We start from the raw sequence: 26,984 nt of genomic DNA on the forward strand, positions 1-26,984 counted from the left end.
AGTACATAAATGGAATAGATACTAGTATCCTAAAAATAAGTACTAGTAGCATTAAAATAGATACTAGTATGTTTTAAGGATTAAATGTTCAAATGGCTTGCCATATTCGCGTGTGGTTTCAGTAACAAAGTTCACAAAAATACCTCTTTTAAAGTAAAGGTTGTGTCCACCCAGTTTCATTTCCAACAGTTTACTAATCTAATTAAAATGTTAAAATCATGACATCCTTCCATATAGTATCCTTAGTCTGTGAAATAGATCCTGTCAGTAGGTCACTCTTGCAATGTCAAACCTGTTTTTGTCAAAATATCGACATTAGATTCTATATGCATATAGTAAAAACTATAAATTAGAATTACTAACCAAGGTATAAGTTTTCCAAAACATTTCCAAAATGTTTTCCATGACTGCGGTTTACTGCACGATTGTTAAAGAAACCCCAACTCACCACTTATTTTCCCTTTATTTATTTGCACATATTAGACAACCAATTTTACATCTTGATATATGCTTTTGAACCAATTGCACAGTATGTAAAATTCAATCCTTGTGTCAAAACATGCCATAAAGTTTCTGAAATAAATTAAATAGCATATTAGCCCAATTTTAGTATCTACAGACTGGGCAATGCTGCTATGTTTACAAATCTATATACATTAAATATAACAAAACAGCCAACAAAGTGCGTGTGAAATTAAAGAGTCAAAAGGGTAAATTAATACTAACAAGTGCAGCTAATACTCGACGCTGAAGTTTGCCGTAAATGAACAGAACTTAAACATTGTGATAAACATAAGTTGGCTTCTGTTCCATGAGTGAAATAAATAAACGGTGAATATCAAACTCACCAGCAGATCCAGAGGCACATGGGATAGAAATGAGGTTCGTACAACCACTGACGAGTTTTGTAAGGATGGTCACATTGCACAGAGACTGATTTGCAGTTAAACAGTATTTGTTGTCCACTTCGGCTCATGGGATCTACACACAGTAACTGTGGAGGTGCAGAGTGGTCTTGGAAAAAAAAAAAAACATACCGTTTGAAGCCCTAAAAGAGAGGTTGCATTAAGCAGACTGGTGTCCAGCCAGCTGGGTTAATAATTCATTAAACGGGCACTTTTAAAGGTAGGCGATGTTATTTAACATGAAGGTTTTCTTGGCATTCATTCCAGTAGAACACACATCTGCTGACCTCCACATTAAGCCCACTTTACTGAACCTGAAAACAGTGAACATGTAAATCAAAGCTGAGGGGACGTTCAGATCCCATACAACAGACACACTCACGTGCGTTAAGCATACAGTGACGTTCCCCTCGAAAGAAAATCCCTTTTCATTTTTTTTTATCATTTTCACATTGGCTAAATATCTTTTAAATTGTGCGGCACACTAAAACACTCACACAGAAGCTGTGGTCCGACTCAGACCCTTGTCTTTTGCTGGCTTTAAGTGAGACCTCGTGAGAACAGAGGTCGACAGAACCACGCAGGACGCTCAGAGGAACGGCCCCCCTCGCGCCTGACATGCATCTGTCAGACACGCTTGAGGCACGTCATCTCAGTCTCTCTTACGCACGCACGCACTCACACACTCTCAGTGTCCTCTCCGTTTCCGCAATGTGTCCGAGCTTGTGTGAAGGTCGACCGTCTGTCACACGCTGAGAGGGAGCATGCCGGGAGGAGACACGGTTCGCGGGGAAGCCATGGCGGTCAGGGCACCTCCTGGGTCCAGTCCGTTCATAGTCCTGTGAACAACAGCCATGAGCAAACCGTCAATAAACAAAATAAACACTCATACTGATGCCATGACATCATACCATAGTACTTTTCACCACCAGAGGGGGCTGCAAACTAGGTTATAGGGTTATAACTTCCAGATTAGATTGAAAAATAAAAGATTTCCTGCATCATAAGTTGAAGAACTTTTGCTTAAAAACAATGAAAAACTAATTCCTAAAAGAAAAAAAGGCACGCCAGACAAAGAATTACAACAACCATTTAGCAAACATAACTTTCTAGAACAATCCAAATCTTGGTTTGTATATTTTTATTACATTTTAGCAATCATATAGTAGAGGAAGTGTGCCTTTAGAAGGCCACTCCAAATGCAAATTATTGGACCAGTATCTTGGAGCAGAAATCGAAAGAAAGGAGTGAATGGTGGAAATTATGGAAAAATAAATTGAAACAGTACATACACCCCCCACACCCCACACACACCTTAACTATCCCACATGGGTTAAAGTTTATTACTAAAATAGGAATAAAATATTAATAACAATAATCAAATAGATCGCAGAAAGTACATACTTAAAGAGTTAGTTCACCCAAAAATTGCAATTAATAATAGTAATAATAGTTTGTTACATTTATATAGCGCTTTTCTAGACATCCAAAGCGCTTTACATATAGAAGGGGGAATCTCCTCAACCACCACCAATGTGCAGCATCCACCTGGATGATGCAACGGCAGCCATTTTGCACCAGAACGCCCACCGCACACCAGCTGATTGGTGGAAAGGGACAGTGATGAAGCCAATCAGGAGAGGGGGATTATTAGGCCATGATGGACAGGGGCCAATGGGCAAATTTGGCCAGGATGCTGGGGTTACACCCCTACTTCTTATCGAAGGACATTACGGGATTTTTAACGACCACAGAGAGTCGGGACCTCGGTTTAACATCTCATCCGAATGGACAATTGTGTCATTAACTCCTCACCCTCACGCCGCATTCACACGGAGCGTAGGCGTTAACGCTTCCCATTTACTTTGAATGGGTGACATCATCCGTTGCCGAACTGAATTGTGGGTTCCGTCGCGGCGCTTCACTCGCGTTGCAAGCGGCAGAAGTTGAAGAATTCTCAACTTTTCAAGCGCCAGCGCAGGCGTCATCCAATCAGATCGCCGTATGCAAATATCCTACAGCAGACGCTAGCCAATTGCGTTCATTACTGCTCCGTGAACCATCCAGACCATAGACCGTTAAAAATCCAGACGCAGCTCCTGGACCACTACGTGATATTCTTCCCGCTGTCGGCGCTTTTTCGGGATTTAATGTACTTAACAGCTTCGTGCACCTGTGCAGTGCGCTGACAACAACTACACGGGCAATCGTACTCGCACATACAACCAAAAAAGGCGCTTTTTTGTGTTGTGTTTTGGTCCAAGCGGCAAGTTAATGTGATTGGCTGTTGTCACTATGACGATCGCGTCAGCACCTAGCTTCAGCCACGCCCTCCGTCAAGCGTTAACGCCTACGCTCCGTGTGAATGCGGCGTCATGTTGTTTCAAACCCGTAAAACCTTCGTTCATATTTTCCTTTTTTTTGTGTGAACTAACCCTTTAAGCACATACATAAAAAGCTAAATCATAACTCTAATTATAGTAAAGATCCAGTTTCAAAAGCGAGAGCATATTTACAGTTTGGAAAAAAATGAAATATTAAATGCAGTTAGAAAAGAACAAACATCATCAAGATTAATTATTATTATTATTATTATTATAAAAAAAGAAACCTATAAGAATTAAAAATCAATTTACAAAAATGTATGTATTGTCCCTGTTTTTGGTTCCTCTATAAGTGAGATTTGAATTATATTTTGACCACTGAACTAGGTTTACGTTTCAGAAATATGGTCACCCTAATTTTGAGAAGCACAAACAAACAAAAAAAATAGAAAGTTAATAGAAAGACACTGTTAGCTAAAAACAAATCTAACAGGCCAAAAAAAAATCTGTTCCATACATTTAATAAACAAATGTCCTCAGAAACCTATGCAGTTGTGCAGGTCAGGTGAGCAGACAATAGTAACCCAAACACTTACGTCTTGTCGAAATACGTAGTGTGAAGTGAATGAGAGAACTTGGTTGCATTGCTGTTGATGAGGTTTCCATTTCCTGTGGCGTAACTTTTCCTAGCTGCCTGGTCCTTGGCAAAGTTCCTACATGCAGCTAGTTTAGACTCAAGAGCCTGCACAAACAGAGACAGCCCATGTTTTCCCATCAGTATTAGAATCTAGTTTTGATACAGGTATCACAAGCATTTTCTCGAAGCGTTAAAGTATCTCACACACACAGATCAGTTTCATGATTTAAGTATTCAGGAATTACCCCGACTTTCCGCAAAAGGTCACCAACGATGTTAAGGGCTGAGATGCGTGCAGATGGTGTGAGGGGAGAGTTTCCATAGCCATTGGTCAATGCTTTGGAGAAAAAATATAATTATTTTACTGTTGGCAGTGAGACTGTAAAAAGAAAGAGTGCGCAAAAATGGACAAATATGAATTCCAATGGCAATACAATGTTGATCTTAATTACATAAAAGTTTACAAATAAAAACAATAAGACAGCTTATTTCCATTTGAGTTTCACACCAACCTTTGGAAGCAATGAAAGGATGCTCCATGTTTTTCCCAACAGGTGTGGCCGGAAGGGACAGCGAGGCTTGCACGGCAGAGTCTGTCTTATCAATGTCTAGGGTGGGAGAGCTGGGGGCCGACATCCTGGCAACATCTGTTGTCCTCTCTCGGACAGCCAGCTCTTGCCGCAAGTCTACATGAACATGCACATTTTGCACTGATAAACCGGAACACACTTACAATTAAATGTTTGTTCAATTCTCGAGACCAAATAACTTGAACTTTGTTCAAACTAGACAGCATCTGCACAAGTTGCCTACAACAGAAAAAGTTTTAATTTCTGTCCGGAATACCTTGCCTTCCATTGTAAGTTCATTAAAGGGATCCCCTGGTGTTGAGACTTGTATGGCTTAATATAACAAACGATGTCTCTGACTGAAATATGTAGTAGAAAACCCATGAAAGATCTACGTTACTTAAAAAATCTATTTTATATTTGGACCATGGGCGGCGCCATCTTGTTTGCGTTCTAGGTTGATGACGTAGAGTGGTTGAACTCCTCAATCAGCTGCCGTTACCCGTAGCTATTTTTACCACAACGCAACTCGAAAATTGTTTCAGAGTTAAACAAAACCAATGAATTGCTTTGTAATTGTACTTAAAACACACTCAAACATACATGTGCACACAAACTCACCTACACAAGTCACAAACAGATCGGCGGGCGCGCACACACACCTGACAGACTGCGCTGTCTCAATCGAGATGTTGGGCTGCTCAGTCTCCACGACCGGGGCTGAATCCGAAATCGACCCCCTATACCCTGAAATAGGGCATTATTTGAAGGGACGGCCATTTGTAGTGTTGTCCGACACCATAGTGGACATGTTCGAGTGCAGTCATTCAGTCTCACCGCAATAACGAGTGTACAGCCGATTTACAAACAGCTCTCCGACTTCACGCACTCGTCTTCATTTACTCATTCAAGTTGTATTAGTGAACAAAAGTAGGGAATGTTATTTGTGTCTTAAAAATGAAAGTTTAAAGATTGAGGTTAATTCACTGAGCTTGTGCTCAAACTTTAATGCACAAACCAATCCCATGCATCATCACCAAAACATCCTGCCTCTCTTCCTCACGTTCCCCTATCCCATCGTCCTACCTAGATATTTCCCTCTGCTGGTTACATTAGGCATTACAGTTAATCTACTGCATATCAACAGTCTATCTATGATATCAACACAGGGAATAGTGATTGAGGGTTATGTATGCGCGCACGCAGTGCGTGTGTGTGTGTGTTCGTGCCGATCTGTTGGGGTGTGTGTGAGTCTGTGAGAGAGAGTGTGTGTGCACATGTATGTTTGAGTGTGTTTTAAGTGCAATTACAAAGCAATTCATTGGTTTTGTTTAACTCTGAAACAATTTTCGAGTTGCGTTGTGGTAAAAATAGCTACGGGTAACGGCAGCTGATTGAGGAGTGCAACCATTCTACGTCATCAACCTAGAACGCAAACAAAATGGCGCCGCCCATGGTCCAAATATAAAATCGATTTTTTAAATAACGTAGATTTTTCATGGGTTTTCTACTACATATTTCAGTAAGAGACATTGTTTATGTTATATTAAGCCATACAAGTCTCAACACCAGGGGATCCCTTTAAGGTTCACACATACATACATGGCTTGGAAAGTAAAAAAATGGCAATACGGTACTTATTGTTATGGAATGTTGTCATGTTTTTTTATAAACTTATGCACAATTACACTTGCAGTTAAACACACACACACAACTGGCTCTTATGTATGTTTTGTTGGTCTTCGTATTTGTATTTTGCATCTTATTTCTCTTTTGTAAATATTGTACTTGTCTGTTTGCATAAAAAAAAAAAGAATACATTCATGCACACACCATTTTTTATTTTATTTGTGTGATGTCGTAATAAGGTAGTCTAAAAGCCAGACAAGTTTCAGTCCCTCCCCTCCAGCAACCAGTCACTCAAACGAAACCATTTCGACTTCTAAAATACAATCTGTTCCCAATTGACAAAATCAAGTCCCGTCCTACACATTTCTTCCTCATATGACAAACCATTTCACTCGGATACAAGTTGCAATTGGAAAGCAATGTCAAAAATGTGGCTGGTGAAAATGCTGAGTGGCTAGTAACTTTGGAAAACCACTAACCATAGTAGCTGGTAAGAAAAAAGTTAAAATGTCAAGCCCTGTCCAGTAGCAAAGCTTACCTCTAGCTTCATCCTTCAGCCTCTGCACTGAGACCAGGAGAGACTCCTTCTCGTCCAGTTCGCTCTCCAGGAAGGCGTTCCGCTCGATCGCCTGGTTTAGCCTCTGTTCAAAGTCCTCCAGAGATGTGATGGTGGCCCTGCACAAAGCCAAACCATCATTGCAAATATATCTGTAGCACAACACTTGCTCCATAGAGTTTGATCCAGATTTGTTAGACATTGGTACCAGTGCAAGCCATTTCTAAAGGCAGGCGAACACTGTGTGAAATCGGACACTCGTGAGGTCGTGAGATATTGTACGAGCTACGAAACTGTTAATTTGATAAATCGCATCAAAGCAGCTGGTACACGACAAGACTGTATTGCATCGTGGGCCGGCGGCAATCACACAAGCTTTCACGCTAAACATAAGCCCCTTTCACACTGCGATTCCGGCAAATCCACAGATAATGCGACCCGGCATTTGTTCCCGGGCCGCTAGATTTGGTCCATTCACACTGCCTGCGAAATACCGTAATATGTGCGCTTTCACACACAACCCGTAACGGTCCCGGGTCGAGTTGACACGTGACATCCTGATGTGACGTATAATGGCGAGCGATCTCAGCTTCAGCGCAGATAGTAAGGAGCTCCGTGGTCTCGACTTGTGTCCAGTTTGCGCACATTTCTGCTTGTTTAATTTTAGTTTCTTTTGTATACGAACACTCTCTGCGTTTAAAACACGGACTAGCTCTCCTGGCACTGCAGGGTTGTATTATTGAAAAAACAAGCTCTAGGAGTCGCACAATAACTACGTACACGTTGCGGCATTAGTTTTGGCTTTTGTTCACACAGCGCTCGTCCCGGATTGAACACCGCAATGTTACTAGGTCCCCGACCCGGGTTCAATTCGGTAATCAATTCCGGGACGTGGTTGCTTTCACACAGAAGGCGACCCGGCAATGTTCCGGGAATATTGCGGGTCCGACGTGCAGTGTGAAAGGGGATATAGAGACTGGAGCTTTCAATGATGCTGCTATTTTCGGATAGGAAAAATAAAGAAAAATAATTTGTGTGTATATGATTTTTCTGAAAAGCAGAGAACAGCAGCCGTTTATTTCAACAGAAACAACCAGGGAGAGAGAAAGCGAGCGTGTAAGTGTGTGTGCATACTGTATGGTTGCATCCACTGAGCAATATAGCCTAATAATACTCATAGATCTAGCCTATGTGACGTGGTTGTGGATGATTTGACAATAGGGGACACATCTGCGAACTCGTACGACAGCAAAAATCGCATTGTGCGCGCCCGCCTTAAATGGTCGATAGAAAAGTAGCAATTCAGAGCAAAGTTATTTTAGAATGACAGCAAGATCTTTCCCTGTACCTCTTGGCTCTCTCCAGGTCGTCGTTGGCCTGCTCCAGCTCCCTGACATATTTGTGCAGCTGCTCCTTGATGCCCCGCGTCTGGACCAGGTCGTCCTCCAGCATTGAGATCTGCTTATAGCTCTGGGCGTACTGCTGCTCCAGTTTCTCCTGCAGTCAGGGACACAGGGGAGACACCTTCAGAGTCAAAAACCCTCATAAAGAAGTTGAACTTTATTGACAATAGCTGGGGAGAAAATGTATCTGCTATAAATACTTAGTAAAAAGTCAATTGTGCAGTATGATTGTTTTGACAAAGCCCAAAGAGACAAAAAAGAGGAGAAAACCTTCAATTTTTACTTGCATTTGTCTTCATTTTTGGTCAGCTGTCCTTTAAATAAGGACCATGAAAAGGAGGGATGCCAGTGCACATGGCAACCTTCCTGACTTCTCTATGTAACCCACTTTATCCACCCCATTTCTTTTAGTCTGAATAAGTGCATTGTTTTGAGCCATGGCAAAATAACGACTGTCCCATATTCTCCAAAATGGATGCAAGGACAGTGGGCAAAGGCTGTAGAGAACACGACCAGTTAATGATCGTGCTTTCTGGGACAGCACAAACAATCGGAAACCTTGCCCAAATATAAGCAAGCCGTATAAATCAAGCGTCTGCTTAAACCCAAGCCATTATCAAGATATTTCTGTCAGGGTCTTAGAGGAACAACTGTGCTAGAAGTGAACTTTTCTGCTGAGCCATTAGCCTTCTATTTTCTTCCTCTTCATCCTGACATCCAATTACGGCACACTTGGGATTAACAGAGACCCTCGACAGCTCTCACACTGGGCACTGCTGCATCACAGCACTGTGGGATGTTCTTGACTGAGCACATTAAAAAATCAGCGGTGTAGCCAGAGATAAAAACTGCAGATTAAAGGTGTGTGGAGATTTGCCTGCAATTACGTGCTTTTGTACCCAATAGATGGGCCAAACTTTACACTTTAGTTGGATTTGAAGTCCACTTACTACATATTCTTCATGCTCTCAATCTTTAGGTTACTAGTAACATGTTTCCATTCTCCTCAGGATGTGTCTACATTTGAAAACACTCTCTGCCCACATTAGCATATCTCATCCACACTGAAACTTCTGAAAACCCTTACATCCCTATGCTGCGCACGAGTAAATCATAAGATGCTTTAATGCGGCATTTCCATCAGGCATTTATTTACTGTTGCCTCTTTGATATGTCGACGCAATGTCAAGGAAAGGCAACATGTTTTTTTAAATGGACGGACAATGAGGTGGAGTTGTTGCTGCTGCAGGTCAGACACGTTGAAATTAATGCTATCAAAATGGAGATCAGCTAACTGATTACAACATTGCTTTGCTTTGGGATGAATGAGTCACATGACTAAAAATACATCATAGTTTTAAAGGGACAGTTCACTTTAAAATGAAATTTCTGTCATCCTTTACTCACCCTCTAGTTGTTTCAAACCTGTATGAATTTCTTTCTTCAGCTGAACACAAGGGAAGATATTTTGAAGAATGTCAGTAACCAAACAGTTAACTGGAGCCATTGACTTCCATAGTAGGAAAAAAAAAATACTATGGAAGTCAATGGCTCCAGTTAACTGTTTGGTTACTGACATTCTTCAGAATATCTTCCCTTGTGTTCAGCTGAAGAAAGAAATTCATACAGGTTTAAAACAACTTGAGGGTGAGTAAAGGAAGACAAATTTTCATTTTAAAGTGAACTGTCCCTTTAAGCAGCCTCCATTTTTTTACAATCCACACTACAATGCAAAAGCAGCTTTTTCAAATTCAAGTGAAAAAAAAGAAAAAGATTTTTAAACAAAACGTAGTGGAGACAAGCCCTCAATGGTGACTCTCACAAGAGAATAATTAAATATTGGAATTAAATATTGAGTATTGGAATAATTATTTTTTTTAATAAAAACTGCATAAGAAAAGTACACAATACACACACAAATTGCAATTTAAATAAAATATTTTTGGCAAAACAGTAATGACAATTTGGGTGGTAAAATGTTAATGTACTAAATTATTTAAATAATTAATGTATTACTTACATAATGCATTAATTATGTAAGATTAGATATTAATTTAATTCTGAAAATAAATCTAACAATGCAAAATAAATAAATAAAAACATAAACTACAATTCAAACGTTTGGGGCTGGTAAGACCTAATGTTTTAAAATAAGTCTCTTATGCTCACCAAGGCTGCATCTATTTGATCAAAAATACAGTAAAACAATAATATTGTGAAATATTACCACAGTTTAAAATAACTTTTTCATTGTAATACATTTAAAACTAATTTATTTCTGTGATGCCAAAGCTGTATTTTCAGCATCATTATTTCAGCCTTCAGTGTCATGTGATCCTTCAGAAATCACTCATATGATTATTTGATGCTCAAGAAACATGTATGATTATTATCAATGTTGAAAACTGCATAACATTATAAATGTCACTTTGATCAATTAGATTCATCTTTGCTAAATAAAATAGAATTTTTTTTTTCTTTTTGTATTTTGCATGTCCCATAATGTGATGATTTCTGAACCCATTTTCAGATTAATTTCCACTAGGGCTGCACGATTATGACAAAAATCCTAATTGTCGATTATTCCCCTGAAATTGTAATTGCGATAATAAATTACGATTATCATAATTTACATTGAATTAAGTTTTGAATAGTTTTATAACAATTTAATTAATAATAATAATAGTTTGCATATAATTTTAATAATAGTTTGAAGCGAATGCATGCCATAGTGTTATTTCAAAAGAAACGAGCTGAAAACAAGTCCATTGATTTGGCTTCTTTAAATTAAAAAAAGTAAAATATGCATGGTATATTATGTTACACTAAAAATAAAATTAAACAATGGGGGGAAAAAAACAGAAGATAACATGCAGGAAGAAAAAAAAAAAAATTAAGCACAGAAGTGGACTTTTTTTTTTTTTGTAAATGCGATTACATTTTATTGAACGATTCCATAATTGAGACATACGTAATTGTAATCACAATTACAAAATTGATTTAAGGGTTACTTCAGCGATTAGCATATGGCTTTGTATCAATAGAAACCCTGGAGTATATTCAAATGATTGTGCTTGTGCAAATGAATGTTAAGCTTCCAAAGGCATGAACTGAAAACGCTCCAGACTGAACACGCGCTGTGAATCTATGCCGCGAGTGCCGTCGCGTTTACCTCAGCTCTCATCATGAGACCTCTTACCCCAGCTCATCAGGAATGTAGCCTATGTAATTTGACTCCTGCAGTGTTTGCACTGTGTGAAACTCCCTCAGCAGCTAAATCACATATTGAACACACGTTCAGTTTTTAATTGTAGTTTCGGTTCTCTAACTGAACTGATTTTATGAAAATGAACGCGGTCGCAGTGTGAAAGTGATCCAGTCAGAGTGATTCAGTAGCGGTGGCTTTGGGAGTGGCCTCGTAGAGCAGTGAAGCATTCTGGGAATTGTAGTCTTTCATCCCCATGAGACAAAAATACATTTTATGTCTTTTCTCAGTCTAGAAAGCACCAAATTAAAAAATAATTTCACATTTCTACTACATTAATGACCCAGTTTAAATAAAGATTCAACTTCCCAGCGCTGAAGTACCCCTTTAATTTTGCAGCCCTAATTTCCATGGTCTGGCTGGACTTTCGTATCGTTTCAAAAGAGTAAGGAAATCCCTGCTCTTATCTACCTTGAGTGTGTCCACCTCGCCCTTAAGCCGCTGGTTCTCTGACTGCAGGTCTCGGATGCGGTGTTCAGCCTGACCCAGCTGTGCTTCCAGCTCGGCCTCCAGCTCCCGACTGCCTTCCTGAAACTCCTGCAGTTCCTCCTGAGCGTCATGACAGCTGCAGACACGTAAACATATTAAAAATCACACGTTGCCAGCCATCTGGAACAGTGGCGGCACATTCGTCACATTAACTATGCAATGCAAATTGACACCCAGACTGCAACAAAGAGCTGACACGCTACAAGCATTCAGGCCTTGACAGCTGGTGCTAAAGCAGATGACGAATTAAAGTCACTCAGTGCTGGGGCCATTTAGACTGGAGGTCCTAAAAGTAGTCCAAAAGCGATACCCAGAGTAACCTAACCATCACAAAGCAGAATTCAGCAGTTCCTGTTGTCTGATAGTCAGGAGCATCTCAGGGCCAGAAGTGATGCAGCTGTGGAAAAGATCTACTTTATACATCTGCACTGCCAAATGTTCACTTTAAACCCTTGACAGTCAGGGTTCAGGGGTCACAGACCGACTAGAGATGAATAGTGGGGTCTGGTGTCAGGAAATGAGCTGATGACTGAATGGAAGGGGCCGTTTTTTTTTTTTTAGACTGCATTTCCGAAGCCATGTGGCACTCTTTGACATGGCACACCCCTTTAACCCTGGTCACTTCCCCTAGGCCTCCTTATGTCATGTGGAGAGGGAACCTTAAATCTGTCACCTACTTCCTCCTTCACTGAAACACCAGACACATGCGGCCTGCCTAACTCAGCACAAAACACTCACTCGACAACAGGAAGCTGCTCAAATGCACATTTTTAGTCTTTACTGATACTAGGGGTATTACTCACTACCGTTCAAAAGTTTGAGGGTCGGCAAGATACAGTTTTTATTAATACCTTTTACCTTCACAAGCATTGACACATTGAACTGATCAAAATTGATAGTAAAAGACACCTATAATGTTACAAAAGATTTCCATTTCTAAAAAATAAATGCTGTATTTTTGACCAAATAAGCGCAGCCTTGGTGAGATTTCGATTAAAAACATTTTACAAATCTCACTAACCCCCAGACACACGTATAAACCAAGTAAATATGAGCGATGTTTTCTCAGTCATGATGCCAGGATGTTGTGGTTGGTTGCTTAAGTCTTTAAGGCTTGATGTTGTCAAGTGAGGTAAAGGGGCTTTAAAAGGCCGACTCATTTGTGCAACTATTTCCAGGAAAACATGTTCTGCCCCTTCCTCAGCAGGAAATTCCTGGGATTAGAGAACTTCCTGTGCTCCAACCAGGGATCTGAGGCAGTGAAACCACAGCCCAGGAGGAACATGTGCACGTGTTGAAACTGTGTAGGAGTTCAGAGCGAAACAGACAGAGACCACCCGCATTAGTGCCAACTGCCAGCTCCGTTTTAGATCAGAGACACTCTCAGTCCACTTTTGGTCAAAAGGGCACGAGGGAGCTAAAAAAAACCCACCTAAACAATGCTTTAAAATCCTGCTTTTGCAGACAGGTCTCAAAAATTGGTTGTCGTATTTAAGTTTATTGTCATTTCAGCTTCACAGGTAATAAAAAAGTGCTTTAGTATCCAAGTCAACACATCAAATAAATGTACTTAAAAGTAGCGTTGCCATGATTGCAATTTTCTTGGCTTTCATAACTGTGACCTGCCGACGTGCCGATACCATAGACCGGACGACTCAACATCATCCGTTTCTGCTTGCCAGAGTTGAAGCTTTCAGGCGGCCTGCACGGCGCTGACATCTTGGGACAGAGTCTGCGCAGTAGCGATTTCGGGACCGGAGTTGCATAGTAGAGAGCAGGAAGTACAGTCGCGATATCAAAAACCCACCCCCACTCTCACAGATGCAGAACAATTCATTATGTTGGTGTGAAATAAACAGTTAAGGAAATGTAGAAATTAAAGCTAAAGCTCCAATCTGCTCCCAAAAATCCCGGAAAAAGTCTGTTAGTGCCTCAATGACAACTTCACTCAGAGAAGACGTCGATCTCAGCTGTCAATCATGACATCACACACCCGTTTTTATAGCATCAGATAACTAGGTAAAACTAAACTTATTTTAAAAACGAACACTTTAAATGAAATCATTGTGATGATGACTGCCTACAATGACATAAACTAACTTTGGGGAAAAAATATTTGAGGTGTAATTCTATTGTTTAGTTTGCCTCGCGTCCATTAGAAAACACAGAGGGGCGGCTATACTGGGACCGGTCACCAGGGGGTGATCGAGGCACGAAAGCTTCAGTTTCTGAGAGGGGTACTGCGGGCTTGGCCGATACAGATTTTATTTCCAAGAACTACAGTTGACAGCATATACAAACACAAATCTATTTTTATTCAATGGAAAGTTAGTAATAAAATGAACAAAAATTAAATGCAGTACTATAAAGAGAGATATGAAATGAACACGGCACCACCATTGTTTGACCAATGGCAACAGGTACAGGGTTTCATTTAATCTCCATTTGTCGGGTTGTCTTAGAAGTCAACTGACATACAACACAAACTCAAAGGATTGAAGGAGTAGGATTATGCACACATACATACCAGCATTGAGGGCATTTTGTGCCTAAGCAATCATTGCAATGGATATCCTACCACTATTGTTCCTTAGAATGAGATCTAGCGCATACTATTTAATTGATCACATAACCTATTTTTTTCACATTAATCAAAAGGGAATCAATCCAGCTCGACTATAACGTATCCGAGAGCTCAACATCATGTTTCAAGCACAAACGGCCTAATGAGATGCCCAACACAATAACTGGAGCTGTGGTGTATCTTCACAGTGCTTCAGTGCATCTCTTTTGTCAGAGGCAGTGAAAGGCTCTGTGTGTTGTGGAATCTTCTCATGTTTTCCCATGACAAAAAGTGCTGTAGTCATATTTACAGCCATTCACCATCCACAGGGCTTGTGATTGTAAGTATAGGCACAGACACAATTATTACTGCCTCAGCCAGCCAAAGTTAACTAAAAGAATGTGGCCAAGCTTAAACAAACAAACAAACAAAAACTATCAGGATCATTTGTCTGAATAAACAGTGGACTCCCCGTGGCTTTTATATGAAGGTAACCTGCACAGTTGTAAAAAGCTCAGCTGGTTGCTATTTTTAGTAGTTAATGATTTCAGCCTACCTCTTCTTGTATTTGAGAGACAGACATTTCCAGTAATCGATTTCCTCATCTTTCGAGGAGAATTTCGGCATCATCTCTGTGTCCATGGTGGAGACCTGTGGAAGCAGATGGGAATTAGAGCGGTCCGGATAGACACACACCGAGCATGTTCATTTGCACATCCCTACTGCAGTTTTGTCCTGTTCCAACCCCACAAACAGAACCCATGCTGAGGGTCCATGGTTATAAAAAAGCCAATAAAAACGTTGCATTGTATTTTATCTTTGGCTCAGATTCGTTAATGGTAAAAGCAAGACGTTCCACAGAAGAAAGCGACACAGGTTTATAATGAAATGGATTTAAGCAAAGTAAAACATTCTCAGTTTGGCATGAAATAAGCCTTTATTAGAGATCACATGTGAAAGCATCTGTCACAAATCCAACAGAGCAGTCCTTCCCTACAGAAAAGCTTGCTCAGATTAAGATAAATGGTCACAGATATTGCCCTTTTAAAAAACATTAAGCATACTTGGACGTTTACGTGCCTCTATAAGTCACGTGTGACTTAAACAACGTCTCATAAACATTCTTCATCCATGTCTTGTTTTGGGACATCATTCGTTTAACAAGCACAGAGATCCAGTGTTTTCCAGAAAACTTTCACTCAATTAATTCCTATCGTTGGTCATTTTGTGCGCAATCGCTCATTGGATCTGACATGATGAAGAGCGGTGAACCGAAGACATCAGTTTCGCTCAGCACAGGGCCTCTGTCTAAACTAGTAGCAGATGAACCTTTTCTGCGCCTAAAACAGTCCAAAATATTCCACGCACCTCTGAATTCTCCGGATTCTCAGCAGTGTCACATGTTGTGACCCAGTGCTTCCCCACACCGCCTCGATTACTTTGTAAATGACTCGGAGGGATCCCCATAGAATTGGACACACTTAATAGTAAGTGAACTTATTACCCCCTCGTTATTGTAAATATGGAAGTACAACAAGCAAACTGACATGAAACGAAAGTGACGGTAGTCTTTTCTCGCCTATTGTGACGTATATCCAGGCAAAACAGCTTCTCAAACATGAAAACAAAATTTAGGGGCGGGATTTGATTTTGTCCATCAGTGATTGATTAGATGGTTGTGGTTTGCTATTGGTCGAGTGACAGGTTGATCCCACCCTCATGCCAGTAAAAACATGACCAGAGAAGATTTACCTTTCTAATACTAGCTTTAAATATGAAACTTCACTGCGTAATGCATAGCAGCTGGATATAACCTGACACAAATAAATGGTAACAATTAGGGGTGGGACAAAATTTTGATAAGGCAAAGTATCACTGTCCTTCTCCGTGTGATACGAGAATCAATAGGGCTCCAAGCCGCTCTAAAGAGATTTCCTTGCTCCCAGCGTCCCTACCTCATGGCTCCTCAAGGTGGCGCTCAACACATGAATAAGGGAAACACGAACATAAGATACAGTATTGTTCAAAATAATAGCAGTACAATGTGACTAACCAGAATAATCAAGGTTTTTCGTATATTTTTTTATTGCTACGTGGCAAACAAGTTACCAGTAGGTTCAGTAGATTCTCAGAAAACAAATGAGACCCAGCATTCATGATATGCACGCTCTTAAGGCTGTGCAATTGGGCAATTAGTTGAAAGGGGTGTGTTCAAAAAAATAGCAGTGTGGCATTCAATCACTGAGGTCATCAATTTTGTGAAGAAACAGGTGTGAATCAGGTGGCCCCTATTTAAGGATGAAGCCAACACTTGATGAACATGCATTTGAAAGCTGAGGAAAATGGGTCGTTCAAGACATTGTTCAGAAGAACAGCGTACTTTGATTAAAAAGTTGATTAGAGAGCGGAAAACCTATAAAGAGGTGCAAAAAATGATAGGCTGTTCAGCTAAAATGATCTCCAATGCCTTAAAATGGAGAGCAAAACCAGAGAGACGTGGAAGAAAACGGAAGACAACCATCAAAATGGATAGAAGAATAACCAGAATGGCAAAGGCTCAGCCAATGATCACCTCCAGGATGATCAAAGACAGTCTGGAGTTACCTGTAAGTACTGTGACAGTTAGAAGACGTCTGTGTGAAGCTAATCTATTTTCAAGAATCCCCCGCAAAGTCCCTCTGTTAAAAAAAAGGCATGTGCAGAAGAGGTTACAATTTGCCAAAGAACACATCCACTGGCCTAAAGAGAAATGGAGGAACATTTTGTGGACTGATGAGAGTAAAATTGTTCTTTTTGGGTCCAAGGGCCACAGGCAGTTTGTGAGACGACCCCCAAACTCTGAATTCAAGCCACAGTACACAGTGAAGACAGTGAAGCATGGAGGTGCAAGCGTCATGATATGGGCATGTTTCTCCTACTATGGTGTTGGGCCTATTTATCGCATACCAGGGATCATGGATCAGTTTGCATATGTTAAAATACTTGAAGAGGTCATGTTGCCCTATGCTGAAGAGGACATGCCCTTGAAACGGTTGTTTCAACAAGACAATGACCCAAAACACACTAGTAAACGGGCAAAGTCTTGGTTCCAAACCAACAAAATTAATGTTATGGAGTGGCCAGCCCAATCTCCAGACCTTAATCCAATTGAGAACTTGTGGGGTGATATCAAAAATGCTGTTTCTGAAGCAAAACCAAGAAATGTGAATGAATTGTGGAATGTTGTTAAAGAATCATGGAGTGGAATAACAGCAGAGAGGTGCCACAAGTTGGTTGACTCCATGCCACACAGATGTCAAGCAGTTTTAAAAAACTGTGGTCATACAACTAAATATTAGTTTAGTGATTCACAGGATTGCTAAATCCCAGGAAAAAAAAATGTTTGTACAAAATAGTTTTGAGTTTGTACAGTCAAAGGTAGACACTGCTATTTTTTTGAACACACCCCTTTCAACTAATTGCCCAATTGCACAGCCTTAAGAGCGTGCATATCATGAATGCTGGGTCTCGTTTGTTTTCTGACAATCTACTGAACCTACTGGTGAACGCGCGTACAGAAGGACGTGACCATCAGCAGCAGACCTGCCTCAGACACTCATCTTTAGAAGAAAATAAAAAAATATATATATTGATTTAAAAAGGTGACCAGAAATCTCTTTTAATCAAACAAGCACCTCCAATATAAATATAAAATTCACACCTGAACAGAATAATCAATTCATCAAACAAAACCAGCCAATGTTTTTCTACTATGAAGCACAATTTGGTTCCACTGGGATTCACTCTCCTGAGGGCAGTCAAAGCTGATGCCATTTCAATTGTGGTCATTTATAATGTCTTAAGCCGCCACACAGAGTTCCTCACCCCTCCCAAGCTGACTCCTGACAGTGAGGCCATCTGTCCGGCCACAGAGCGCCTGTCCCGCACCACGGGACAGTGGGATGGTTCCTGTCTAATGTAATGCTTTCCGCAACCTACGCTCTTTGCCAATGACTACACACAGTCAGAGGAAAGGCCAGATTAGTTTTTGTTTTTCTTTCAAGGATGACATTATTTCCTAAATCACAATCCAGAACACAATATCCTGCTGAGTAATACACTATAAACATGTGCCATATCCAAAAAGATTTGGGGATGAAATCTGTACTATCTGTACTTAATCTGTACTTATATAATCTGTACTTATAATCTGTACTTATCGGAACTGCATTCAAGTAGCATGTATTATATTATATTATATATATATATATATATATATATATATATATATATATATATATATATATATATATATATATATATATATATATATATATACATACTTACTATAACATAGGTTTTACATGGCGTTTATAGTATTTTTGGTATGACAAGACAGAAATGCCATTAGAAACCCAATGTCACAAAATGTAAACAAGCACAAACATTGATGAGTTTACATTAAAAGTACAATTTATATTTGTATGTGAACTTTAGTACGCATCATGAATATTATAGAGCAATACAAATGACACACGTAAATAATTCAAACACACTGTTCCTGTCCTGTATTTATAATAAATATTTATGTACGCTCGATTTAGCAAACAAATGCTACGTTTGCTAAGGTTAAAACGCAAGACCAATGAGGTAACGTTAACGTTAGGATGACCTAATCAAACGACGACCAGGAGTCAACACTCAATTCAAAAACAACCAGGAGCGCGACATTTAATATTAAACATGAGCAAAAATACACAGTTTTTCGACAAAAATTAACCGAATTTTGACTGGTTAAGAATCGTAAAAAAACAGCACGTGAATCTTTTTCAGGTTGATGTTTCGGCCAGCGGATTTGACCAACGTTTTGTAAATAATACATATAAAGACTCTCTATATATTTAAAATAATGAAAATCACAACTCAATGACCTGCGATTTAAATGCTCCACGATATGAATCGTTAAATCAAAGGCGTTTTGCCTTTACGCCAGAAGAAACCGGCACTTAAATCTCTAACTCTTCAGTGGCCAGAGAATGACAGTTTAAGATAACAGTCTGTTTAAATGACGAAGCCGTTCGTTTCATGACCGCTCTTTGAACACGGCAACTTATGTATAATTATCATGAACGTCGCGAAAATGTACCTTATCATGTCCTAATCCTGAGGTCTGCGAACAGGCTCGGTGTCTCCCCTGAGCTCGAGCGTCGGCTGCTGATGCCCTATGGAAATGCCAACGCGACTCCACTGAGTTCCCTTTCAACTTCCGGTAAGATGACGACACCGCGTCTTTGCGTCATTCTAACGTCAGTGAAACGCATTCTCATTATTATGATGTAATCAGTAAAGGTCCTCTGAATCTGAGACACTCACGATCGGCGCACATGTGTGTGTTTTATAAACCGGGGAAAGAAACTATGTTTCATTTTACTATTGACCAAATCCCTACTGTAAATCACACCACACGATGGCGCGCGCGTTAGTTTTTTTTACAGTCTATGGATCCTACAGTAGTATCTATCTGTCCAATAATAGGCTAATAATAATAAATAAATAAAATAATAATAATAATAATAATAATAATAATAATAATAATAATAATAATAAATGAAAACATATATTTTTAGATTTTATTTAAGCAATCTAATTCTTGTTTTACATCATTTGAACTGTAGTAGGCTACTACCATATATATTGTGTTTATTTAATAATGGTTGCAGTTTTGTTGTTTTCGGTTTTATTTGCCATGTGTTTATCTTTTTAAAAAAACATTCTATACAATAAATAATAATAATAATAATAATAATAATAATAATAATAATAATAATAATAATAAACATATATTAAATGTAGATTTTATTTAAATAGGCTATTGCTTCTATGTTTTTTTCTTATTTCTTATATTTCGTTTTTTATGTTCTTCTTTTTTACAGCTTTTAAACTAGGCCTATTAAGTGCTCCTATTAAATAGCCTATAACAAGTTTTAAATATAGGCTACATTGTGTTTATTTAATCATTTTGAAATATATTTCATAGGCTAAATGTATATATTTAGCCTACATTTTAAATAGGAAAACATGTTTATTAAATTAGATAAATGTTCTTAGTTTTCCACTCAAATTATGCGTTTATTCATCTTTTTCTCCCATTTATTTATATGATTCCTGTTTAATAAATAATAGGATAAATATTATAGGCCTATTAGCCTATAGCTAGATTAAAAAAAAAACGTTTAAATTTTTAAACTTTCAATTTATGGTTTTCATATAGGAAAATAATAACGCTATTAATAAAGCTTTACAGCAGGGTCTCATGTTAGGCTACGTTTGTTTGTTAACGTTAGTTAGCCTATAAACAAAAACAGCTGTTCGTTGGTTGTTCAAGTTAGTTCAGAGTGCTAAACAAATAACTAAACAAATAGCCAACAACTTTTGATTTTAATAAAGTAGGCTAGTAGCTGATTATAGACTAAAGCTCAAATGAACAGCTAATAACGCAGATTAATAAATGCAGTAAAAGCGCAGTTCATTATAGCCTATTAGTTTGATAACAAATTATAAACCTTTTAACTTCAAGTTAGTAACTTTTAAAGTGTTACCAGCCTTATCATTATCCTCATCATTGTTGTTGAAATAAATAACGAAAGTAGAATAGGCCTATATAAAAGTCAAACGGCTTATATAACAAATAGCTATAGCTACTTAAAAAATAGTATAACTGCGGTATGTTTGCATTCAAACTATTTCCAGCTTCTACGTTAACAACAGATCTAGTTTTTCAACATTTTTCGCATGACAATGGCCGTGTCGTCACGGGTGTCTGAACTATGGGAGTATCGGTTACCTGTGTCGATGTGTGTGTGTGTCTGAAGGCTGCTGTTCACCTCGACGCGCAGTCCAGCTTCTTAAAGCCAGCCGAGGCGATCCAAATGGAGCTATTACACCCGGGGAAAGCCATGGATGAGGAGGCTCAGGAAGACTGCGAGTGTCCGGTGTGTTACGAGAGTCTCACGGACAGCGCCAGGACGCTCAGCTGCGGGCATCACTTCTGCCACGACTGCTTAGTGCGAACCCTGATGAATACCTGCCCGAACGGGTCCTTTAAACGGGATAACATCATCTGTCCTGTCTGCAGACACCTGACGTTCATCACAAAGCTCCACAGATTAACATTTACACCGGCAGAAGCCAAAAGCATCGGAAAGACACTGAAAGTGCCACCCGTGCCCACCCCTGTATTCAACGCTGGTCATGGCTCTTATAGTGGCGGTCTTGGCTGTATCAGTAGGTGTCTACGGAGGAGTTTGTGTAGACTGTGTAGACAGAGACTCATCAGTCCTAAAGACACTTCAGAGGTGTTTATCATAAGCGAGTTGGGACGACCTATGACTGAAGGCGATGTTATTGACATTGGGACGACTTCAGCCATGCAGCGGGACTACAGCAGCAATGGACGGAGGCTTTGCACCATCTCCTGCTGCCTTCTGGTCTTAATGATCACCTTCACATTACTGGCACTGGTGGCTGCCACACTTCCTTGGGTTCTGTTGGCATAAAGGGTCCAGAACTGCTAGTTAGCCAAGTCACAATCATTGTTTGATGAAGAACAGACGGTTATTGTGTGCTTGTTCTGGCATGTCTTGGAAGGAGGCATGCCGGAGAAGGTTTCATTACAAAACAAAGTCCTTGTATAGTGTTACTTAATGGATAAGCAGGTATTTTATTCTGGATCTGAATCTACAAAGCCAAGGAAAATCTTGAGTATGACACGCTTGCCTCATCGAGTTACTCAGGAGACATTTGAAGCTTGAGAAACAAAGATGAGCTCGTCGTCTGGTTGTCACTTGATCTTGGAGAAACACTGGGATTTGGTTACAACTACCATGGATACAGCAGGGTTGAGAAAGGGGAAAGGTGTGATGATGATGAGGCTTTACTTTAAGCTTTTTTCTACTGCTTGCATTGCTTGCGAGGAATGATACACACCCTCGTATGTCCAGAAATTCTTGTCACACGGGCTAGCGCTTTAAATCCAGCTCTGGAATGTCTTAATACTTCACATTCTGCAAGTTAACAGTCACTACTTGATTGGAGGGTGTTTCCGTGACATACTTGTGCAGCAATGCACATCTGAACTCTAAAAATTATTCATGTGTCTTCATGTTTTCCTGTAAGTGGACCTCATTGACCAGTGTGTCTTCTCCCCGAGGACAAAGTTATTGCTCAGAAGTTTCAGGTGACACAATGGATGTATCATTTTTAAGCATCGATTTGTCTGATGTTTCTCCTAGGAACTTTTTCAGCTGTTGTTTTTTTCTCTCCATTCATTTATCCAATATGAACCAAACCAAGCCAATCAGAGTAAAATCAAAGTTTATTTGAAGCAAAAAAAAAGTATTTGAAAATCAAACAAAAATGTTACTTACTTTTTTAAGTTAAACCAACAATATTTTTTTACAGTGTATGGCTAAAAGTGATGTTTGTTTTTAATGACCCTACAAATATGAGGAACTATTTTGTAAAATATTTTAAATATGAGGGGAGAACAAAACACTACATTTGGTCAAGGTATACTTTTAAAAAATATATCAATAAGTTATGAAAACATATGTTTTTACATTGCTTTAACTCATCAAAATAAGTAAATTTTTGAATAAGTTATACAACATTCAACAAATTGTAAGTTTAATGTAATTTAAGTTGAAATGACTTAAACATCCAAGTTGATTGTACTTGATTTAAGGCATATATAAAAAAAGAAAGAAAGTCAATATTTGACTGAATTATTTGACCAAAAAAAATGCAAACTACAGCTGCAGGTTTTATTTGACTTTACAAAAACAAACGCATAGAAAAACAAAGACGCTCACAGGAAAAATAATACATTGACTAAAACATAATCCGTTATTAATAGTTGATGATTCTCTCTTGTTTTGGTTCATCATTTTTTTGTATGACAGCCTGGCCACAAATTACGTCCGCATAATTTGCGTTATCGTCACAAATAAAGCAACCGACTCCAAGCATAACTACACAATATGCTTATACAAATTTAGCAAATTGTGAATCATTTGAATAAAGGGTAAAGATATACATTTTCCTAGGCCAAACATCACTTTTGACCACTTTACTGTACTTTAACGGCTTAAATGATGGAAAGAACTCCCATAAAGCATTGCGAATGATATCTAATTAAAACCAATAGAGAATTATAAGACCAAATAATAACTTTGATTTAAAGTTATTGATTATATCTGTATAAATGTTACGTTTGTTGCAAAATATGCATATATATATTCAAATGTTTTAGTATTAGGGAGAGCAACTCGATTACGTAATTTATAATGCTTCATGGGAGTGGGCGGAGCTAACAAGATCTCGACTCTCTGATTGGTGGAATTTACTGTACAGCATCATGGGTAATGTGGTTTTTCACCAGTAATTCTATTTTTAGACACGATTTTAAAACTAAGTTGAAATAATGCGGGCTGATGGCTTCAACAGAAGCAAATAGTGTCAAAAATGTATAACCTTGCTCACAGTATAAGGCTGTCTTTTAAGATTTATAAGTTATCGTTAAAAATCAATTTCCCTATGGAGAAAATGAATGGAGTTTTTATTTCCAGAACCCGCCTGGAACTAGGTAAGAAATGTTTGAGTTCATATTGAGATAAACACCTGGTTTGTCAAAGATTCAGCAGTTTCAGACATCAAACTTTATATATAAAATAATAATAATAAATTCAAAAACATAAATGAGGACTCTTTCTCGTCAATATATAGGCCTTATATAAATGTCAGGATGCAGACATTATTACAGCAGTTTTTAAAACACACAAAAGCACTTACACCAGAAGTATTATTACAAATGTAGAGTTTAATATATATCTATGTATTTCTGACATTCTGATAAGGACTGCGGCAGGCTTCACAGTACAGACTGTGTTCTTCCACTGATATGCTAAGCTGAGGAGGGTGATTTACAGGCAGATTTGTACATTAGTTCGGTAAGCAGAGGTGGAGAAGGCTGTACATTGTTGGATAATGTGCACCGATCAACATCCCTGGTTCATCGTCAAATCCCTTTAGTATCTGGTATCATTTAAAATGAACACACACATGATTATCTAAAGGGGATAATTAAATGCATGCTCTGTTCTGTCACTCCACATTGCTGGCTTTAACAGGATGATGTCAATATATCAACCAAAATGTTTAATACAGATGATTGAAGTGCATCGAGAAAAAAGATGAATCAGATGTTCAGTTCAGTTCGTCTCCATTACAAGATTCCTTGGTTTACTTGTCCATTTTGAATATTTAATTTGATGCTGAAAATGTCACAGATAAATGAATAAATAAACATATCTGTATACATGATTATCTTTGTAATGTGTGTATTAGTTCATTTTGAAAAGATCATTCAAATCTCTTACATGTCCTTGATTCAAACAAGTGATGAGAGTCAGTTTGACATGTTGCATGTTGGCTTAACATATATTTCGACTTGTATGATAATGCTTACAGATAACACATTTTCTCATTTAGAAGTCTTTCTGCACTGATTTCCCCCCACCATCAGAACATTAGATGCAAAGTAAAGCATCTGGGTGAATTTCACAACAACATGTCCAGAAAAGGCCATTTGACTACAAAATCAAAAGACAAAAAATGAGTTTGTTTGTTACGCCATTGCCATGATATAAGTACATTAAAAATTACTGCAATACAAAGATTTTTTATATATTTATTTTAACATCAGTGAAATACAAATCATTCTACCATATATATATATATATATATCCCATTGCGGTAATGACATTTGGTGGTGAAATTGTGCTTAGTTGTCATGAAATTGAATAATGTAAGCTATAAGCTTCTTGTTCTTTCCAGAAATCCAATTTCTTGTTTGTTTTCATCTAATTTTGGGGCGAACTATGACCTTGACAGTGTTATGAAATTCACCGGTGCAGATTTCTGTGTGTCAAATCATCAGATAAACATACAGTTCATCAGCAGTGATTCTTTAAAAACTTCCATGGCTATTACATCCATTCTGTTTGGTGTAGATCGAGAACTCAATCTGATGAGAGAATGGCTAAATTTACAGATCAGTTTAAGGGCACGTTTACACGACAAAGATGTGCTAACAACTGAAAAGTTTTCCTTTGTGTTTCTCGTGTATACGACAACGTTGTCAAAACTGTCCCCGTTCACATGGATCTGCGACTCCAATATTATCTCCCTGCAATACTGGAGGCTGCACTTTTAGGACCGCCGCAGTTTCAGGACTGCCTTTCTAGGACTTGTTTTTTGGGGATAGTGCCATCTAGCCAACTTTAGAGACCTTATTTTAGACAAAACAGCATGCACGGCCAACTTAAAGGGTTACTTCAGCGATTAGCATATGGCTTTGTATCAGTAGAAACCCTGCAGTATATTCAAATAAATGTGCTTTTCCCCCTTATATCCCCGAGACAAGAGATTTATGCATTTTATTTCTGGAAAAATTCCTCCTATGACACAAATTGACGATATTTGCATCACAGAAGGAAAGTTTGGCCAAAGGCTAAAGACTACAGCCAGCAGAGGGAGCCATTTCTGCATGTTTTGAACCTGCTCATGGGGGATGGAGATCACACTCAGAGCTCAGCTCACAGCTACAGGCACTCATTTAAACGGAGCTATGGTGAGCAATGTAAGTCTTTTAACTTCTCAAATTAATTTCTATGAAAGTTAAGCTTGCAAAGGCATGAACTGAAACGCGCCAGACTGAACTCGCGTTGTGAATGTATGCCACGAGTGTAGTCGCGATTACCTCAGCTCTCATCACCAGAGCTCATCAGCTCATTAATCTGACTCCTGCAGTTAGTGCTCAGTGCTGTGATACTCGCGCGGTGACTCACTCATTATATTGAACACACACGTTCAGTTTTTAATTGTAGCGTCTTCTCCAACTCAGTCACAGTAATCAAGTTGGTGGCTTTGGGAATGACCTCACAGGGCAGCGAAGCATTCTGGGAATTGTAGTCTTTCATCCCCATGAGATAATTTTTTTTTAGTCTTTTCTTAGTCTAGAAGGCACCAAATTAAAAAATAATTTCACATTTCTAATACATCGATGACCCAGTTTAAATACAGATTCATCTTCCCAGCGCTGAAGTACCCCTTTAATTACACTCTAAAAAATGCTGGGTTAAAAACAACCCAAGTTGGGTTGAAAATGCACCGACCCAACAATTGAGTTGTTTTAACCCAATGGTTGAGTTGTTTTAACCCAATGGTTGAGTTGTTTTAACCCAGTGGTTGAGTTGTTTTAACCCAGTGGTTGGGTTAAATGTTGCTTAAGACAACCCAATTGCTGGGTAAGAACAACTCAACCATTGGGTTAAAACAACCCAATTGTTGGGTCGGTGCATTTTCAACCCAACTTGGGTTGTTTTTAACCCAGCATTTTTTAGAGTGTACTTAAATGTGTGCAAATATTTCAAATACATAATTTATATTTATTTATATTAGAAACTGGTCGGTTTAGGGCTAGGGGTTGGTTAGGAAAATATATCACTAAATCATTGCTAGGGTCCTAGAACTGCAGCCCTAGAAATGCCGCCTAGCAGCTTGACTAAAAACGCTGTATTATCATGCCAGGCCAGTAGGTGGCGATG

General features: G+C 38.9%; 2 protein-coding genes across 3 annotated transcripts; one reads left to right on the top strand and one right to left on the bottom strand.

Moving 5' to 3' along the window:
* Positions 1–451: 451 nt before the first annotated feature.
* Positions 452–21,237, bottom strand: ndel1b (nudE neurodevelopment protein 1-like 1b). 2 transcript variants are annotated; one of them, XM_067457003.1, is made up of 9 exons: positions 21,204–21,237; positions 14,897–14,991; positions 11,700–11,853; positions 7,969–8,117; positions 6,603–6,739; positions 4,379–4,552; positions 4,112–4,203; positions 3,826–3,971; positions 452–1,744 (listed from the first exon to the last, which is right to left on the bottom strand). In XM_067457003.1, exons 2-9 carry the CDS (start codon positions 14,980–14,982, stop codon positions 1,651–1,653), a joined length of 1,032 nt encoding a protein of 343 aa, XP_067313104.1. In that variant the 5' UTR covers positions 14,983–14,991; positions 21,204–21,237; the 3' UTR covers positions 452–1,650. The 2 variants fall into 2 exon arrangements, with proteins under 2 accessions (XP_067313104.1, XP_067313095.1); XM_067456994.1 differs by lacking the exon at positions 21,204–21,237 and adding an exon at positions 19,466–19,617.
* Positions 21,208–26,382, top strand: LOC137092658 (RING finger protein 222). Its single transcript, XM_067457013.1, has one exon. The coding sequence runs from the start codon at positions 21,249–21,251 to the stop codon at positions 21,873–21,875; it is 627 nt and encodes a 208-aa protein (XP_067313114.1). The 5' UTR covers positions 21,208–21,248; the 3' UTR covers positions 21,876–26,382.
* The last annotated feature ends 602 nt before the right edge of the window (positions 26,383–26,984 follow it).

Source organism: Pseudorasbora parva, chromosome 2 (assembly GCF_024679245.1).
Source record: "Pseudorasbora parva isolate DD20220531a chromosome 2, ASM2467924v1, whole genome shotgun sequence".
NCBI lineage: Eukaryota > Metazoa > Chordata > Actinopteri > Cypriniformes > Gobionidae > Pseudorasbora > Pseudorasbora parva.